At 38.2% G+C, this 20656-nt stretch overlaps 1 protein-coding gene across 1 annotated transcript in view; it reads left to right on the plus strand.

Annotated features, from left to right (window-relative positions):
• Positions 1 to 19384, plus strand: part of ERGIC1 (endoplasmic reticulum-golgi intermediate compartment 1) — a 98887-nt gene extending 79503 nt beyond the window's left edge. The window contains exons 6-10 of the mRNA XM_007425877.4: positions 3428 to 3532; positions 9401 to 9461; positions 10879 to 10979; positions 12174 to 12296; positions 17696 to 19384. Coding sequence (XP_007425939.1) covers positions 3428 to 3532; positions 9401 to 9461; positions 10879 to 10979; positions 12174 to 12296; positions 17696 to 17803 — 498 coding nt within the window. The 3' untranslated portion in view covers positions 17804 to 19384. The remainder of the gene's footprint in view (positions 1 to 3427; positions 3533 to 9400; positions 9462 to 10878; positions 10980 to 12173; positions 12297 to 17695) is intronic.
• Positions 19385 to 20656: the final 1272 nt, after the last annotated feature.

Genomic DNA, 20656 nt, shown 5'->3' on the forward strand with positions numbered 1-20656 from the left:
ACTACAAAACAGTCTACAGCAGGTCATAAGAGATCAGCCTATAAGAATCTTGAAACAAATGTGATAATTACCAGAAGTCAGGGTGGATTTGTCAAAAGCACGCCTTACCAGACTACTCTCCTCATTGTTTCATTGGGTAGTTTCCCTAGCAGATAGTACAAATGCTGTGGATTTATTTTACAGAGCATTTGACAAAGTATCCCATAATTTTCTGATTAGCATGCTAGTTAAATTTGGACTGGGTGGCACAACAGTAAGATGAACATAGCTGACTGAAACTTGTAATAATTAACCAAATTTCTGTGCCACTGCAATCAAAAAGAGTCTCAGCAGCTTATGTTGTACTCATTAATGGTTTCTATCAAACTGGACGGAGACAGTGAAAGGAGAGCTATAACATTGAGTCCTGGATCCTGTACCTTCAACATTTTTATTAATGATTTAGATGAAATGCTTACCAGTACCTTGGAATAATAAAAATAAAGCCTAAGCCCTCTCTGAGAGGAGCTCAACTTCAAATCCATGTGATTTTATTGGCTGCTTTTTAATCCCTGTGATTCCCCAGTCTATGCTTCTGGTACTTCCTGGGGGTCTTTCTTCCAAGTACAGACCGTACAGTATTTAACTTTCCATAACTTTCGCGATCAGCCAGGGCCAAGTAAATGCTGCCTCATAGTTAGGCTTTGGAATAGTAGTTGACTGCAAACTGAGTCTGAGTCAGAAGTGAAATATGGCTGTAAAAAAGGGCAAATGTGCTGTATCAATGGAGTACGTTTTCCAAAATCACTGAAAATAGTAGTTCCAGTTTATTGGGCATTATTCAGATCCCATCTCAGGTACCCATCTAGACTAAAGTTTAGGCATTGCAAGATTCAAACAAACTGAACAAGGTCAGAAGAGGGTAACATAGATCGTTAGGGAACTAGAAATAAGGTTCTTTGTAGAGTGATTGAAGGAATTGTGAATGTTTAAGCTTGAAAAGAGAAGACTGAGGAGAAATAAAGTAATACTGTTAAAACATCTGAAAAAAAAATACAGAAAAGGAAGTCACGATTTGTTCATCTTTGTTCCAGAGTACAGGACATGGAATAATGAATATAAGTTACAGGAAAACACATTCCAAATGTATTTTAGGAAAAGACTGTCTAACGCTAAGAACAATTTGATGGTGCAACCAGTTACTTAGATAAGGTGGGTTTCCCTTCACCAGGTATATTCAAGCAGAGGTTAGATTGGAATGCTTTAATTTGGATTCCTGGATTAAGCAGTGTTAGAGCTGATGCTCTGAATGGCTCCTTCCAACTTTGTGGTTCTATGATATGCACATATGATTGTGTGATTAAATAAATAATTAGTTTCAAACTAGCCTAAATAGCAGTAGCAGCAACAAACTGTTATCAATACACTCTGTTACAAGTAGGACTGTTACCCAGCTAATTGATTGATTAAAACTGCATGGATTTGCATATGAATCAACAATAATTTAGAAGAGAAAAGCTGGCTGGGGAATTCTGGGAGTTGAAAGTCCACACATTTTAAAATTGCCACGGTTGAGAAACACTGCTTTAGAATTTAGTAATTAACTGCAGGGCACATCTTTAATCAATTAAACTAGAAATGTATTTTGACTAAATGCAGTAGCCCGAGTTCTAAAAGAATATAGGAAAGAAAATTGGATTATTTACTGAAGCAAAGAGCATGATGGAAAGAGGAAATAATGTTATATTGATAGATTCAATTTTTGGTTCATAAATGATAGGAGTATCATTAGTGTAACATTTGGAACTGCTTTAGAGTTGACTCTGACTTGCTGAAGAGCATAACATGTCTGCATGTTGGTTTTTCTCTTCTCTCATCAAAACACTGTATCTTCTGGCTTATGAGTCATCACGGTGCAAAGAGCTTTAACCTCATGCAGTACAATGCTGCCTTCTGTTCCAAGTACTTCTTAGCTAATAAAGAATGCCACCCTGATGGGAAGAAGCATTCTGATGTTAAAGAACGAGGATCTTCAGTTCTCAGGATGGGAGTAGAGCCCCAGTTTCACTCATTAGCAGTCATGAAAAACCAGGCCTGCTTTGTGAGATGGGTGTGGTGGCATTAGATAATCCAGCCATATAAGGCCACCTGTGACTCCATAGGGTGGGGGAGAAGGAGTGTGTAGCATGCTGTTGGTATAATAAAGATGTATAGCTAACTCATGCCTTCTTTTTGCACCACAGGCTATGAAATTGTACTGCTTCTTCCTATTGATTCATGTTAGAGCACGCCTAAAAATGGTGCGCTGATCACTCTTGCTCATTTTGTAGTGTAAACATTTCTCTTGATAGAGTGTGATTATTATTTCCTTTACAATGTTTTTCATATTAGCTGGTATGTTTGGTGACTAATTGCAAAACATGAAATGTCCAGTGCACTTTTTTGCTCTTAAAATATAAAATATTTATTAATATTTATTTATTCCTGTTTGGCTACTAATTCCTGTTCCTCCCCTCCTTCTTGTATTCAGGAACAAAAAGTAAAATTCATGTTCTTCACTTTCTCTGGTTCAGTTATAATTCAAAGAGGAATATTATTTTTCTCAGACCGCCCTTATTGTATGGGAGTATAAAGAACTGCTTTAAAGAACTGACTTGTTTTCCCAACATTGTGGTGAGAAATGTGGATTATAGTGAGGTCTTAGCTTGTAACATGATAAGGTGCTTATGTGTAGATGAATTCACAGCTAGGCATTATACTTATTCAAATGCCAGTAGCAGATTCCCTTAGGAAGGAAGATGCCAGCATTCTGTGGCTGGAACCTTCTAACAAATAATTTCTATTATAATCTACTTCATTTTTAAAGTGGAAACATCGATAAGGTGTTAAACCTCACTAGTTAAACCTGGTGAGACTCAGGTTTAAAACTACTCAGCCATGGAAACTTTCTGGATAACTTTGGGCCAATCACTTTTGCTAAGTCCAACATATTCACCAGATTGTGGCTGACAGGGTAAACATTGAGGGAGGGAATGCTACATATACTGTCTTGACCTCCTGCCTTTAGGAATCTTAATGGATCCACTTAAAGAAATAAAGTTACATTGAGTGATGGCTTGGGGCCCTTCCCAATAACCAACCAACTTGGAAAGGTCCTAGTCTGCTGCTTTGTAAGGCAGGTTGGAATAGTTGTATGCATATAACTTGTTCTCTTTGCTGTGTGAACTTAGATAAGCAGCTCTCTGCTGAGGCCTGCAATTTGTTCCTGCATGGCTGAAATTATTAAATGAACATTTAAAGGGGGAACTTAATTGTAAAAACATTTCAGGCATTGCTTATCCTGCTTCTTATAGGTATTATAAGTGTTTTTGAAGATTCAAATTACACATCGAACATTAGTTGCTGAGAACTTTAAGCACAACAGAAATTGAACTTTCCTCTCTTTTAGGTTCCAGGAAATTTTCATGTATCAACACATAGTGCCACTGCACAGCCCCAGAATCCTGATATGACACATGTCATCTACAAACTCTCCTTTGGTGATAAGCTGCAGGTGAGTCTTGGAAGCCACAGCTCTCAAGAAGGCTGTGGATCTTGCCAAACAGTTGTATGTAGGAAAAAAAAGTTTGCAAAATGCAAGGCGGCTCCATTCAATCTGATATACTGATTTATTTCTGCTGTGGCAGGTGAATACATCAGAAAAAAAAGGCTATGTGTGATCTGTTTCTTTCAAGATATGGGATGGGTGCTTACCAACACATGCATACTAGATAAATGGAAATCAGTTTGCTTGTGAATGGCAAGGGATTGTCAACTTGTGCAATGCAGGCAGTTGAGAATGAGCTCATCTGTGCATGTCTCTTTTGTCTGCTAGAAACAACTGCTAGGAATATCTTATTATGCAATTATGTGATTTGGGATTCTATGTTTACAATTGAAAAGAAAGATTGGGTGGAAATGAAAACTAAACAAGTTACTTCAATTAGAAAAACATTACTTTATGTAACAGAGTGCATTCTGAATATTTTGCAGCATGTTAAAAATAGACCTTGCTAATATTGAGGATACAAATTGTCACTGTTTATTCTTTAAACTATAAAAACTCCTGTTTGGAATTATTTGTTTGGCTATTGATTCCTGTTCCTCCTGTTCCTTAGGAATCGATAAATAGTTGATTATTTATTGGGAGTTTTTTGCTTAATTGCATTTGTCAGTGGTGGCTCACTATAGTTCCTTGTACCCTCTAAGTGGGTGGCCACAGTATACTTGGATAGATACTGTAAGTGTTCTGTTTTGGGGCCTAATTAATGCTTCATTTTCTCTATGAATGATGGCTATTCTACAAGCTAGCTTGTAGGATAAAGAAAGATATTTACATATTTAGTATTTTTATTTGGTATGCACTTATATCTACAGTGGGGCAAAAAAGTATTTAGTCAGCCACCAATTGTGCATGTTCTCCCACTTAAAAAGATGAGAGAGGCCTGTAATTTTCATCATAGGTATACCTCAACTATGAGAGACAAAATAGGGGAAAAAATCCAGAAAATCACATTGTCTGATTTTTAAAGAATTTATTTGCAAATCATGGTGGAAAATAAGTATTTGGTCAATATCAAAAGTTCATCTCAATACTTTGTTATATATCCTTTGTTGGCAATGACAGAGGTCAAACGTTTTCTGTAAGTCTTCACAAGGTTTTCACACACTGTTGCTGATATTTTGGCCCATTCCTCCATGCAGATCTCCTCTAGAGCAGTGATGTTTTGGGGCTGTCGCTGGGCAACACGGACTTTCAACTTCCTCCAAAGGAGTTTTCCATGGGGTTGAGATCTGGAGACTGGCTAGGCCACTCCAGGACCTTGAAATGCTTCTTACGAAGCCACTCCTTCGTTGCCCGGGCAGTGTGTTTGGGATCATTGTCATGCTGAAAGACCCAGCCACGTTTCATCTTCAATGCCCTTGCTGATGGAAGGAGGTGTTCACTCAAAATCTCACGATACATGGCCCCATTCATTCTTTCCTTTACACGGATCAGTCGTCCTGGTCCCTTTGCAGAAAAACAGCCCCAAAGCATGATGTTTCCACCCCCATGCTTCACAGTAGGTATGGTGTTCTTTGGATGCAACTCAGCATTCTCTCTCCTCCAAACACAACAAGTTGAGTTTAGACCAAAACGTTCTACTTTGGTTTCATCTGACCATATGACATTCTCCCAATCCTCTTCTGGATCATCCAAATGCTCTCTAGCAAACTTCAGACGGGCCCGGACATGTACTGGCTTAAGCAGGGGGACACGTCTGGCACTGCAGGATTTGAGTCCTTGGCAGCGTAGTGTGTTACTGATGGTAGCCTTTGTTACTTTGGTCCCAGCTCTCTGCAGGTCATTCACTAGGTCCCCCCGTGTGGTTCTGGGATTTTTGCTCACCGTTCTTGTGATCATTTTGACCCCACGGGGTGAGATCTTGCATGGAGCCCCAGATCGAGGGAGATTATCAGTGGTCTTGTATGTCTTCCATTTTCTAATTATTGCTCCCACAGTTGGTTTCTTCACACCAAGCTGCTTGCCTATTGCAGATTCAGTCTTCCCAGCCTGGTGCAAGTCTACAATTTTGTTTCTGGTGCCCTTTGACAGCTCTTTGATCTTGGCCATAGTGGAATTTGGAGTGTGACTGTTTGAGGTTGTGGACAGGTGTCTTTTATACTGATAACAAAGTCAAACAGGTGCCATTACTACAGGTAACGAGTGGAGGACAGAGGAGCCTCTTAAAGAAGTAGTTACAGGTCTGTGAGAGCCAGACATCTTGCTTGTTTGTAGGTGACCAAATACTTATTTTCCACCATGATTTGCAAATAAATTCTTTAAAAATCAGACAATGTGATTTTCTGGATTTTTTTTCTCATTTTGTCTCTCATAGTTGTGGTACACCTATGGTGAAAATTACAGGCCTCTCTCATCTTTTTAAGTGGGAGAACATGCACAATTGGACCTAGTGAATGACCTGCAGAGAGCTGGGACCAAAGTAACAAAGGCTACCATCAGTAACACACTACGCCGCCAGGGACTCAAATCCTGCAGTGCCAGACGTGTCCCCCTGCTTAAGCCAGTACATGTCTGGGCCCGTCTGAAGTTTGCTAGAGAGCATCTGGATGATCCAGAAGAGGATTGGGAGAATGTTATATGGTCAGATGAAACCAAAGTAGAACGTTTTGGTCTAAACTCAACTCGCTGTGTTTGGAGGAGAGAGAATGCTGAGTTGCATCCAAAGAACACCATACCTACTGTGAAGCATGGGGGTGGAAACATCATGCTTTGGGGCTGTTTTTCTGCAAAGGGACCAGGACGACTGATCCGTGTAAAGGAAAGAATGAATGGGGCCATGTATCGTGAGATTTTGAGTGAACACCTCCTTCCATCAGCAAGGGCATTGAAGATGAAACGTGGCTGGGTCTTTCAGCATGACAATGATCCCAAACACACTGCCCGGGCAACGAAGGAGTGGCTTCGTAAGAAGCATTTCAAGGTCCTGGAGTGGCCTAGCCAGTCTCCAGATCTCAACTCCATGGTAAACCTTTGGAGGGAGTTGAAAGTCCATGTTGCCCAGCGACAGCCCCAAAACATCACTGCTCTAGAGGAGATCTGCATGGAGGAATGGGCCAAAATACCAGCAACAATTGACCTCTGTCATTGCCAACAAAGGATGTATAACAAAGTATTGAGATGAACTTTTGATATTGACCAAATACTTATTTTCCACCATGATTTGCAAATAAATTCTTTAAAAATCAGACAATGTGATTTTCTGGATTTTTTCCCCCATTTTGTCTCTCATAGTTGAGGTATACCTATGATGAAAATTACAGATCTCTCATCTTTTTAAGTGGGAGAACTTGCACAATTGGTGGCTGACTAAATACTTTTTTGCCCCACTGTACCTCTGTTGATGCAACCCAGGTAGATGAGGATGCAGAAAATGGGGCATATTTAGCAAGACCTTTCCTGGAATCACCTAGTATTCAGCTTCAAAACTACACAAATGGGTATTTGTTCAGGAGTTCAGAAATCATCAGATTGTATATGTCTCAACATGGCTATTCATTGAAAGAGCTTTAATTTCAAAGATATTAAATCAGTTACAAATCACTCACTGTGTTTCTCATTGGACAGCTGGTGATGCTATTGGTCAAAAAATTTTAAGCCTCTATTTTGCCTTTTCCTGCTCAGTAGTTAGAAGTAGTAATGGGAAAAAATAGTAAAATCACAAATGAATGCTGATATTGGGGCACCGCCTTAGTAATATTTTGTGTAAATGCTCCACTATTCATCATCAGAGACTCTTAAAAATATACAATTTCTTCCATGGACACTTAGCATCTCAGAAATCTCAGTCACTGCAGCTTTGATTGAGTTAGGAAACTGAAGATATTGAGGATACTTTGTTTCAGTAAAGAGTGTTAGCAACAGTGCAAATATATTTTATCCTGGTTTGCAAGGACTTACCAAGGTGGTTCTGAAGAAATAAAATAAAGGCAAGGCCTGCTTCTTCACTAGTAGAAGCATACTAGTTAATAGCGGATTTTGTATCATAGCCTGAAAGGCTATTTTCTGTATTGTAACCTAAAATTATACTCTGTATCTGAGGGTGCTTGCAATCCTTTGGAATATGCTGAACTTGCAGCTAAGGGAGGTCTTACAATTCCATTGATTAAAGTTATTATTCTAACAGTGAGTTCTGGTATCACCAAAAAGCAGGTAGTTGCTTATCATAGCTTGGATTCATATTTCATTGATTCTGATATTTTCCATCCAACTGAGCATCCTCAAGGTGTTTTCAGTATAATATTGATGTATAGTTCAGTTGCAAGTTAACAGTTCTAAAAAGAAAAAAAAAGCATAAACATAGACTGCAGAAGTAGCAGGGTGATTCTAAAACATTTAAGATCCAATGAAATTTCATCTGCCTTTTGCTCCAAATACCTCAAGAATGAATATAGCCATAATGCCATTACATAAATGCTCAAATACCTAAACCTGATACTTGCCTGCATTCATCCCTTCCAACCTGGTTTCAGAAAATTCCCTCTGCCCTTATATACCTTGAATCTGAATTAAATTGGAGTTTCATGTGATAGCAATCCTCACATGCCTACTAGTCACATCAGCTGCTTTCCTTTCCTCTACCCCCAAACTTCATTATATTATAGCATGTTGCAGTGATGAATCTTGTCTTTTGTGAATTTAGGAAGGCATTATTTGCTCAACTAGCCTACCGTTATTTCTATTCTGGTTGGCAACATTACTCATTCCTTGACCTCTTAAAAATAAAACAAAGTAAGAATTAAAACTGGAAATGCCTCAGACTGAACCTGGAACCTTCTTGATACATGTTCTGTCACTGAGATGATTGCTGGTGATAGAAGTATTAATAAAGTATGACTGTCTCCTATAGTGATACCTGGTGTTTGATTCCACATTTTGTTAAAAAGCATTAGCTTTTGTGCCCTGCAGCTCACTTCATCAGATTTTGTGCTGTCTATTAGAAGCAACTGGCTTTTTTGAGCCTCATCAAAGGATAAATTGATTCTTTGAATGTCTTCAGGCTATAAGTCTTGAAGAAAGGAAACTGCCTTAAAACTGCTATGTTCAAACTTGAATCAAAATCAGTCATACTGCCTTCTAACTGCTTTTACATTTCAGGCAAGATCATGCAAGTATTTTGCCTTTGTAGTGAAATGGATTCCCTGAGCTCATAACTTGGCATTAGCTGTGTTTTAAAAAAAATGTTGCTTCTCAATGAGCTGTTCTGATGACACATCTATGAATGAAGTTCTGTCAAACACAGAGCTGCAGTCATGTTTCTGCATAATCTTTCAGTGGATGCTGTGCCACTTGGTACAGGGCAAACCTTTTAGAGTTGTTAATAATTTGAATGCCTCTTTAGAAAACCAGCTGCACCATCCTTTTATATGTGTTACACAAAAGCAACAACTGACACAAGAGTAACTAACTACACAAGACCTAGGAGCCTTAATTAATCAAAGTTGATATTTATGCATTTTAATTTTTAATAAATCCTACTGAAGTTTGGTGAGATTCTTTGATACTTGACTTATTTTTGTATGCTCAGGATTTAATTATATAAAATAAGCTAATATATGCCAAATATTGTACATGTGTTGAGATGCTTTGGTTGCTTTAAGATATTTCATTTACAATGTCTCTGGAAATATGAGAAATTTGTTCCCAAGTAAGTATAAATGATGACATCAGTGTGAAACTGTATAAAGTATGAAGATTGAAGAGGTTTCTTTTGCTTCCTCTCCTTCTTATCTGTGTTTAAGGATTATTTTCTTCATCTTCGGAGAGCACAAAACCACATACTTAATGCAAAAATATATTCTGTGGTCCTTCTTTCTTCAGGTCCAGAACATTCATGGAGCATTCAATGCACTGGAGGGAACAAACAAACTCAGTTCAAACCGTACGTACAATTTGTAGCATTCAGGAGCTCATCTGCTGTTAGTACAGAATTCATGATTGGAGAGGCCTATGAAAATTAATCAAATTGTATTACTGGTGGTTTTAAGCAATGAAATAAATTTGGGATGTACAGACTTGATTTCCCTGGCTATAAAAGAGGCCCAGATCAATTGTCTATAACATCTTTCTCCAATGTGGTAGTCTTCAGATACATTTGAATACATAATTCTCAGCCAGCCTAGTCACTGGCCATGCTGGCTAGGAATTATAGATGAGTACATCTGAAGAGCACCAGGTTGGGAAAAACTGGTATCTTGATGCTTCATACTGTTGATGTGCTCTGCAGCCAGGGGTTTGTTGATTACTGTGGCTAGCTGGAGATGTATGATACCTGAAGAATAATCTTATTCTTATGAACTTGTCTCTAAGGGCAACCTCATAAGACTAGTTGGAGTTGTCCTTCAGAGATTAGCTGCAGCTCACAGAATCTTATGCCTTTTAATAAAATGTGTTAGTCAGGAAAGGTGCTATCAGACTCCTTCTGATGTTTTGTCACCATAGACTCACGCAGGTCTCCTTCTGCAAAGCATCCATGTATGTGCATGTGTGTTTGAAGGAAAGAAACAAAGATGAAAAGGAGGCAGGGCAAAGAGATGCACAACTGGAAGAGCTTTTAAGGATCATGTATATCAGGAAATGAGCCTGGTCCTAGCCAGCATCTTTCTGTGTGGTATTTCCTTCCTCTGTATTTGCTTATAGGATGTAATGAGTTAGATTGCCTTAAGGCAACTGTAGTTCAGAACTAGTTCCACTTAGCCATTACTGAAAGACTATTTCCTGTCCTATAGAATTTCTATCTTTGCTATGAGATTATGTTTCAAAAACCCATTATATATCTATCCAGCTTCCTCCCATAGTCATATGATTTACTCAACTTTAAATCTAATGATCCTTCTTTGGTAGTAATATGATCCATGACATAAATGTAATGCATTTTTAAGAAAAGCTATTTGAATCTCAAGTGGGTAAGATTGAATGTATGGAAAATTGTTGTATACTATCCCCAAATTCTTTGGACTACTTAAGTTAGTACTGAAAACTTTCTAATAAATATTATGATTGAGAGTTGTAAATCAGAATAATCTTTCAATATCTAGTTATATTAGATGTTTACATTTTACCAGAAAAATTCTTTGAGTGTGGTAGAGCATCTAGCAGTTCCAAAAAAAGGATTAGATATATTCTTCTATATTGAGAAAAATGCAGACAATTAAGTGTGCATTGTTTTCAGTTAGAAATCAGTGTAATTCAGAACAGAGTAAGCCAGATTAAAGACTTGTACTTTTAAATACATACATCAGAATAGCACTTCTGATGTTTTGGGGTTTCTCAAAAAGAGGTATATTCTGTTTACACAGCCCTTGCTTCCCACGATTATATACTGAAGATTGTTCCTACTGTGTATGAAGACATGAGTGGCAAACAGCGGTACTCATACCAGTATACTGTAGCCAATAAGGTAAATATCCCTTTCTGAAAAGGCTTGATTTAATATTATTTTCCAGTCTTGTGTCCATTGTCGCTCTTTCATTGTACACTTGTTTAAAGAGTATCAAATAGCACCCCCTTCTGGAAGACTAGAAAAATGAAAATAAAAAGAAAGGTTGAAGTATTTAACTTACATGAATTTCAGTGCAGTCAACCTCATAGGAATGGAAAATTCTCTGACTTTCACATTTCCCAGTTTACTCTGATAAAGTTTTCAACTCAGAAACATACCCAAACACATAGACAATATGCTTAGACATGAGTATTCAACTACACATTTTCAACTCCATGCCAATGAAGAATATTCTTTGCAGATTAATGTGGAAATGGGATGGATATATGGATGAACACTTGATAATCTGACATAGGCTGCAAGTTGATTGACCCATCATTGCTTCCTGCTTTGCAAGTAGCAGTTTTGTATAGTTGAAGCATGGCTGAATTAATGGATTTGGGGATAGATCTTTCCTATCATTTAGGTTTGTTTTTCTCTGTCTGGGGCTCTTGCTTTCTTTTTTAAAAAATTAATGTTTAAAAATTCCTGTAATTTGCTTCGACTCTGCTAATCTCATGTTTAAAAGAATTTTAGTTTTACTGAAATCATTTGACATAGATTTCCTAGCGCATTACTTCAGAATACTATGCTCCTTTTTAAAAAATTATTATTCCTATTTCTTTTATTGTTTCTCAAGACCTCTCTAATATCCACCTCAATTATTTAGCTCTGAAATTATTCTTGTTGGCTCCAGTTCTGGACAGTTTTGCCATTTCTAACCTTTTGAACTTCAGGAATAAAAATGCTACTTTAGAGTTAATGTCACAGACTCTAGAAATAATCTATTTTCTCTCATAGCCCAGAAAGTTGTAACTGCTACTTTATTGCATAAGAGATGCTAATTTTGTAATATCCAAAAGTTAGATCTTACAAGTTGTAGTCATATGTGGAGTAGACCCTGTGAAATTAGTATCTTAAAAGTCATTACTAGTTTAAGTCCAAATGATTTTGAAGGGCCTGCTCTTTAAATTTAACTAAATCTGGATCCAAATAAACATCTCAGAGACTATCAAGTATCTTGGGGGAAAGTAAGTAGATGCATGCAGAATTCTTAGGTGTCTTTTGCATATACTTGGTGCCTTTCACTCTCTGCCATGCATCCTTTTTCAGGAATACGTAGCATATAGCCACACAGGGCGCATTATTCCAGCCATTTGGTTTCGCTATGACCTGAGCCCTATTACAGTGAAGTACACAGAAAGGCGACAGCCTTTGTACAGATTTATCACAACGGTAAGTAACTATCACCCTCTTGTCCCTACTTATGCATAAGTGGAGTGAATGTGCTAGAGATTTAAATCAGAAAAGAGCTGTAGTCCTGAACTCTTCCCCACATGCATCTAGAAGACAGAAAATTGTTCAGGCAGGAAAATGGGAAGGTATCGGATGCTTTGGCCTAAAGGCTGATACATCCCTGGAAACTATTTTATGCTGGTGATATGTACATTCTGAGCACTTTAGAGGTTTTTCTAGCATTTTGCAAAAGAATCTCAAATTTGTCTTGCCACAATATATTCCCAAACATCATCTCTAATATGCAGAGACTTCTGTTTTCATCACACAACTGTAATCCTGCCCCCGGCCCCCCCGCAACACAATACTAGAATTCTAATTATTGTAATATGGAATTTATCTATATTTGTTCTCAGGGCATGTCTGCACATTGATGTTTTCTTTGCCTTTTTCCCTCATATCACATATTCCTACAGAAATTGATTAGTGCTCACTAAAAAATAATTTCAACTGCTCTTGCTGGTTTCAAGAAAAACTTTTGTTGATCTACACAGGATGATCTGCTTTATACTTCCATCCAAGTTGTCTGTTTTAAGGTAACTTAATGTAATGAAATAAGAGCTTGAAAGGGTGGTTCATCCTTCATTTAGTTTTCACATTTAATTAACTTACTTTTAACTTCTTCCTTCACTCATGGAGGAATTGTGAGAGTGTATACAACAAAATAGCATCTTCTGCTCTCCAGCATTTGCATTGGGGTGGAGATATACATAGTGACTGATACCAAAAAAGCAGACTTGCAAGAAGCTGCACTATATCAAGGAATTGCCTGGCTGTGCTTTCCTGTAGTGAAGCTTTCTTTTTCAATGATATTATATCCCATCATTCTAATCGTAGAGAAAAATGCAGTGTGTTCATTATGAAATCATGACTTTGTGGAACTGTAGTTAGGCACCATCTGGAGGGCCACATATTCCACACTCCTCTGATACGTCATTCAATATAAAACAAAAAAGTACATGTGAATTTGAGTTTTCAATCCTTCCCTTGTAATCTGTGGAACCTTTAATGTGTGTTAGGAGGTGGGGGGAATGGATATATTCTGTGAAGACTTACTGGGCTGTTTCTTCATCATTTTCTATACATTGGGAAGAGAAAAAGGGCAGCACTGAAATCTAATGGCAGCTTCTGCAGAAAGAAGCAAGAAATAGTTTTGAATGCTGATTGGTCTTTTACTTTAGAGCTCTTATTCTGTGCCTTACCATAAGCCTGCTTGTTGCCCACTTGTCCTGGCTTCTGATCTGTTCTATATTATAACAGCAGCTTGCCTGTCTTAGCTTTCTTCTTTTTCTGAATCTACTTCTTTAACCCCAGGATCCCTTTGAACTTCTCACATCTTGGCTTGCTTTCTGATGCTAATGAAGTACAAAGTCAAAAACCAATCATGTTCTTGCTTGAGGTCTAAAGTTCTTCATCCAAGTGATAGTGTCTATTCCTATGTGCTTTAGTGATTGATTTCTCAGAGATACCAGCCTTTTTCTATCTTGACTAGAAATCCTTCTTGCATATACTGCCCTTGCATTTCTGTTATATTGAAATACCACCCTCTTCGCTAGGACAAAACTAAAATAGAGTGGTAGGACAACTATTATCTCAGGCCTTTCAAACCTAGCAGAGTTACTCTCCAGCCTGTCACCATTTTTGCTGTTCCAAGTCTCTACTGCATCACGGTGGCCCTGGAGTTGACTTGGAGTTGTCATGATTATGGAGAGCCTTCTGGCCCAGGCAGAGATTATCCACTTGTGGCAGCTGGTGTTACTGTCAAGTCAGGCAGGCCTCAGAAGCACCCTAGGTCTTGTTTAGCTGCAGGTGCTGAGTTAAAAGCTATAGAGGAGGCCCATGCTAAGTTTTTTCAGCAGTTTATTTACTAAGCTGGACCCAAAGAATTTTCACAGAAGCATGGAGTGTTTTAAAATGAAATCTTACAAGGGCTGTGCAGAAAAGAGTCTAATAGGTCATGTGATATTTTATCTAGGTTTGGAATGAAATACTTTTCTATTATTACCTTGAGAAAATGGAACTCAGTAGTGTCCCTCACTGTGAGAACTTTAAGAATGGCTGTCATGAGGACTAAGATTTATATGGATGTATGCCTATGGATTCTCTGTTTAGGATGCCATTTCCATTATGAAGCTTAAGGTTTATCAAGACATTCAGAGGATTTACTGGCATAGCAGCATTGGAAGGAATAGGGCTCTCTCTGCTGTTAGCTCAGCCACCTGTTTACTGAATCCAGATCCTCCAGATCTGGTCATGAAAGTGGCCAGGGAGGTGATCTATGGTTGGGTCCATGCTGTAGTATCAGCCTCTCTGACAGAAGGGGTGGTGCCCCCAGCCTTGAAAGAGGTGGTGGTGCGCCCCCTCCTCAAGAGGCCTTCTTTGGAGCCAATGGTCTTTGATAACTATCAGCCAGTCTCCAACCTTCCCTTTCTGGGGAAGGTTGTTAAGAAGTGGTCAGTAAGCAGGTGATGAGAACCCTGGAGGAAACAGATTATCTAGACTCATTTCAGGCCAGGATTTAGTACTGAGACAGTTTTAGTCGTGCTTGTTGATGACCTGTGGTAGAGCTGGGATGGCAGTGGTGCATCCATGCTTGTGTTCCTTGATCTCTTGGTAGCTTTCGATACTGTCAACCATGGTATCTTCTGATCCAGTTCCATGGGTTGGGGATTGGGGGCCCTATTTTACAGTGGTCTTCTTCCTTTCTCTGGGGCTGGTTTCAGTCAGTATTGGTAGATGGGGAGAGATTGTTCCTGAGGCCCCTCCTTTGTGGGATCATCTGCCAGTTTGGGGTATGCTGATAATACCCCAATTATATATATATACCCCCCAATTATATATTTCAACTCCAGGCTGACCAAGTGGGGCTGTCGAGGTTCTGTTCCAGGGCCTGGAGACTCTGCAGGTGTGGATGGGGAGGAATTGTCTCTGACTCAATCCTACAAAGGCTGCCCAGATCTGAGGATATTCCATTGTTGACCTTGGATGGGGTGGCACTTCCCTGTTCAAGGGTGGTATGCAATTTGTGGGTCTTCCTGGACTACTGCTCCTGCTTGATGAGCAGGTGGCAGCTGTGACCAAAAAGGCCTTTGCATAGCTTCATCTGGTGTGCTGGTTGCACCCTTTCTGAGATAGAGGGGGCCTTCAGACAGTCACTCATGCCTTGGTCACCTTGCAGCTTGACTACTGCAACATGCTCTACATGGGGCTGCCCTTGAAGACCACCTAGAAGCTTCAGCTAGTCCAGAATGTAGCCTGCCCAGCCAATTTGATCTGGCAGGGTTGGTGTGCTCTGGGTTCCTGTAATTAAACAATGCTATCTTTAGGGACCCTGGAAGTGTGCCTTCTCTGCGGTAGGGTCTGCCGTCTGGAATGAGTTTCCCTCCTACTGGTGTTTCAAAAGGACCTGAAGACCTGGCTTTTCACCCAGGGCTTTGGCGGGTGTGATTGAAGCTCCCTTTTCTTTGTTCCCATCTAGGTTTGTTATCTCTACCATCTTTGCTCTTTTTTGCTTTGTGTTGTTTTCTTGTTTTAAATATTTTTAACAATTTGTAAACTGCCGAGAATTGCTAGGAGTTGGGTGGCATATAAATTTATTTATTTATTATCAGAGTTATTTTTTAAAAAGTATTCTGCATATTCATCGGCTCAATATAAAAGGAACTAGAGACACTTATTTACTTGTTTTTGTGACTTGTTTTTGCACAGGTTCAGAATAGTCTTTTGGCCTAGTCTTGCTTATGGATTGTTGTAGAGCCATGAGATAGTGATGTCTCATCCAATAAATACCCTAGCTCATTAATTATTGAAGTGAAATGGTGGCTATCCTAACATATCCCAGTTGTTTCTACCTGTTCAGAAGATTCTCTGTGTATAGGAGTATTTAATTTTATAAACAAAAGTGGAAATATATTTTTCTTATGTTTAGAAATGTGAAGTCATATTAATAGAGGCAAAGTCGTATTTTCCTGCTTTGATGCACCAAGTACATCTCCTCTCTCATCTTGTGGTTTAAAACCTCCTGTGTCAGCTGATCTGTATCGGTTGAAGTTACCTAACTCATTCTGCTGTCATATTCCCTGAAAAGTAACTTTGCATCACTTTTGGTAGAAGAGAGGGTAAATGAATTGAGAACAGTAGTTGTGGAAAACATTTTCAGCTCTGTAAAAAAAGAAATGTAAAGGGATCAGTTTGTTCCCTTTTTTTTTTGGTGGTTTTTATTTCCCAGAATTTCAGCTATGCTTTGAAAAATGCATTAACTTATTTTTTTTTCACAGAAACATATTTCCATTTCACTGAGCTCATTGGACACAAATATCAGAATTAAAAATATACACAGAAATGAGCAATTCCTCTCTCACTGCTTCTGTTATTGCTATTAAAGTCTTATATAATCTTATTCCAAGTTCCCTTCCCAATTTAATGATTATTCTTTTAGGTGGCCATCTCAGTGTCACATGTCCTTTGTGGGAGAGTGATAACCCTTTAATTAAATTTAATATGTAGCCCAAATATATAATGCAGCCTTCCTAACTTGGTGCCCTGATGGCTACAATTGCCATAATCCCTAGCCAGTTTATGGGATTGAGACCAACACATCTGGAGGGCATCCAGTTAGAGGAAGACTGCTATAATGTCTATTCAGAAGTAAATTCCATTGTATTCTGTAGAACTCATTGACAGCTAATACGCATAGGATTACAGTCTTGCATTACATCAATCCTATGCATGTCTACTCAAAGTAAGGCACACTGAGTTTAGTCAGATTTGCTCTTAAAAAGGCGATTAAAGAATGCTACATGAACAGCACCAGACAGCAGTGACTAGAAGCAGTCACAATGGAGAGGGGAAAGAAATTGGCAGAATGGGAAGCAAATTTCATTCCAGTGTAGTTTTCTGCTGATACATGGATGGGTTGATTGCATTAGTATTTGGTAGTTGGGAAGATCCTTAGTCTCAGTGCTAAATGCTATATTGGGCACTAAAATGACATGATCTCAACCTAATGGAGTTCTAATCTAACCAGGAAGAACAAGATGAAAAGTAGAAAATGGGTTGTGAATCACCTGTTAGCAAATTCTTTAGGGGTGTATTAACTAAGATCAAAAGAATTCAGGAAAAAAAAACCTAAGGTGTTTTATATTGTATTTAAGAAAAGATTGAAATATTCATTCAGCTCATTGACTAAACTTGTATCTAACTTCACTAAAAATAACCTAACAAAAACCAAGCAGAAGCTGTATGCCTGAGGAGATCTTTCTGAGGTTGATGGGGGAGGGGGTTAGGGGGCAGGGAAGGCGAACGGCACTCAGTGTTTCCTTTTTCTTTACCCATTCCAGATTTGTGCCATCATTGGTGGAACGTTCACCGTGGCTGGGATTCTTGACTCCTGCATTTTTACAGCCTCTGAAGCCTGGAAAAAGATCCAACTAGGAAAGATGCAGTAACAAAACAATCTTCCCCCTAGTCTTGTGAGAAGAAGCAAGGAAGGAAAAGCCCACAGCTATCAATTTTTCTTCATATCATTTCAGTTGGCATATGTCACATAAGTTGTTGGAAACATTATAAGGGAGCAGAAACAAATAAACAATCTGCCACCCAACAAATCATAATCTTTGAAAGTTAGCAACACTTGCAAGGGAATGTGGTTTTATTTGTACTATTCTCATTCAATGTTTTTTGAGGTTTGTTATCTTTTATGTTTTAAAACTAGATCTGATGGATCTAATTGGTATAATTCTGTTTTAAAATCTCAGAAGGTGACTTCAGAGAAATCAGATTTTACCCAAGAATTATGGAACTGAACAATCATACTGATTTTACTGAACAATAATACTGATTTTAATAACATTTTGACTTAAAAAATAAACCTAGCCCAGATATTTAGAACAAAGTCTATTGATCTTTTTGCATTACATATTTTCTAAATGAGTAGAAACAAAGGATCTATGGTCTAGTTATATTTTTGGCAGGCTGAGAAACTCTTCCTGGGTGACCATTTAAAACATTCAGTCTTCCCAGGATTTGATTCTCCAGCACAGTTAGCTGAAAAACAACTGTGTTTCTTTTATTCTTCTGGAATGTTAAAATATTTTTACTTATTTCCAACAACATTTGGTCAATGATACAGGTGACATAAAATAATAGAAACAATTAGAAAAAATGAAGGAATATAAATAAGCCTCATTTGTAAATAAAGCAGATTATATGTTTCTGTATTTGTGAGGCTTTCTCTTTTTGAAACTCAGATCATTAAACTGTCCAGGTCAAAAATTTCAATTTAAAGGGGGAACAGTGGAGATAATACTTAGTCAATACTCAAAATGGGTAGAAGAGCATCATGTTAAATAGAGGAACATCTTCTGTAAATACTGGAAGTAGCCTTTACCTTGGGGAAGTCAAGTTATTGCACAATAACTTGCTCATCTTTAAAATGTTAATTTGCAAGCATTTGCCAAACTGACAACCTTAAAGACAAGCATCTACTTTGCTGATTCTTAAGAGATAGGTACCACACTGTATAAAAGAAAACACATTTTCTATGTGAACATCTTCTTCCGTATGTGTTCTAAGTATAAAATAATAGTTTGTCCCATTCTGCAGGTGAATGTGGGGAGAAAATGATAAGGCAAAAATCATGCAAGTTAATAGTTTTTGATATGGTATTGACATTGGTTCATAGGGACTTTCAATAAAATCCACCAATTTTCATAGACTTTTGATATATGACCTGTTATAATTTTGGCATGTTTGTACATTTTATATCACTTAAGATGGATACAAATGATGTGTTCTCTAGCTTTGCTGTACCTTTAAAAGAAACAGTAAGATTTCTGACATTACAATTTGGAAACAGTAATTATTTTGCTGTCAGAATGACATGTGGTCTTTTAAGGGTGACCTTTTTAGAATTTGAAAGTGTCAAATCTATATGCTGTGATTAAACTGCTTCGGTCCAGAAGTACTTTATATGTTGTTCTATGCTTCTTGGAAGTAAATCCCATTAAATTCAGTGGGACACACTTGTAGACATGTATGCTCCTTCAATTTGCCCAACATGTCTATTTTTACTTTGTTGTAGGTGTAGAGAAGATATTAATTTCTTTCGTCTTAAAATTCTTGCTTTTTTTTTTTACCATCCTTTACTTTCCTGGATTTTCTATAAAATATATTTAGAATTTCCCACTATTTTTTGTAAGAGATACTTATTATCTTGGTGGATCTTGTATTATTTGGATGGATTTTATACGTTGTTTTTTTTTATTTGTAAAAATCAAGCTGAAAACAATACACGCATATTCATTTCTGATTGCCTGTGCCTTTCTCCCATGGAAATGAAGATGGGTTTTTTTGAGGTGGAAGTTTTTGCCTGTTGCAGTGTTTTACTTTGCTTCAGATTTCCTTGTAATTTATCATTAAGAAAAAGATGAATGTAAGATGATGCTAAATCAACATATGAAGAGTATTGGCTTAATTAATTAAGTAAAAATATTTGAACAGCTCCTAATATCTTTAAGAAGAAGCCCTACTCAAAACTGAGATCACTTTTTTGCTAGATCTCAGGAAAGTGTTATTTTGATTTTGGACTCATCCACTGGTGTGATTTAGTCTAACAGCATGTCCATGAAAGTAGCAGTGAATTTAGATTTCTGTCATTTCCTTATACTGGGAGAACAACATCTATTCCAGTGCTAATTCTGCGGGAAGGGTATTAGTTACATGTCCTGGTGGTTGTGTTTTTTTAAATACCACTGCTAAGTCAAGAGAAGTGAATTTGTTCAGTGTATGATACCTTTACGCTTCTAAGGGGAACTACCATCAACATTCCCAGTCTCATGTGGTAAAGCCTCAGTCAATCATCTCCCTTTTTACTTGCTCTTGGTTAAAAACTTATGAAAATGCAAGGGAGCTCTGCCTAGGAATTTGGCAGGAGTTCATGCCAAGTCTGCACTACAGCAATCATACATCATTTGTACAGTCCCATCAATGCCTCCTTGGGTCCAGCTCAAACTTTCTGCATCCCCAGAGTGGAAAGTATGCTTAGAAAACACGATCCAAATCAAATGCGTGGAACCTTTTAAAAATGCCTTATTGTAGCTTGAGAAGGATCGTTCACAGCTGTGAAAGGAAGAGAAACGAGCTGTTTCTTTAGTCTTGCTGCAGTCTCTTCCGTTCCCCCATCACCAGTACCCATCCACCGACCCCCGAGCACACAAAACTCCAGTAAGACTTTTCCTGAAAGTCTGATTTCTGAGTGAGGGGAAGGTTGAACCGGGGGGGGGGAGGCAACCACGAGAGAG

This window comes from Python bivittatus, unplaced genomic scaffold (genome assembly GCF_059951505.1).
Source record: "Python bivittatus isolate LINGU-HERP-01145 unplaced genomic scaffold, Pbiv_v1 ctg000080_np1212, whole genome shotgun sequence".
NCBI classification, from domain to species: Eukaryota; Metazoa; Chordata; class Lepidosauria; order Squamata; family Pythonidae; genus Python; species Python bivittatus.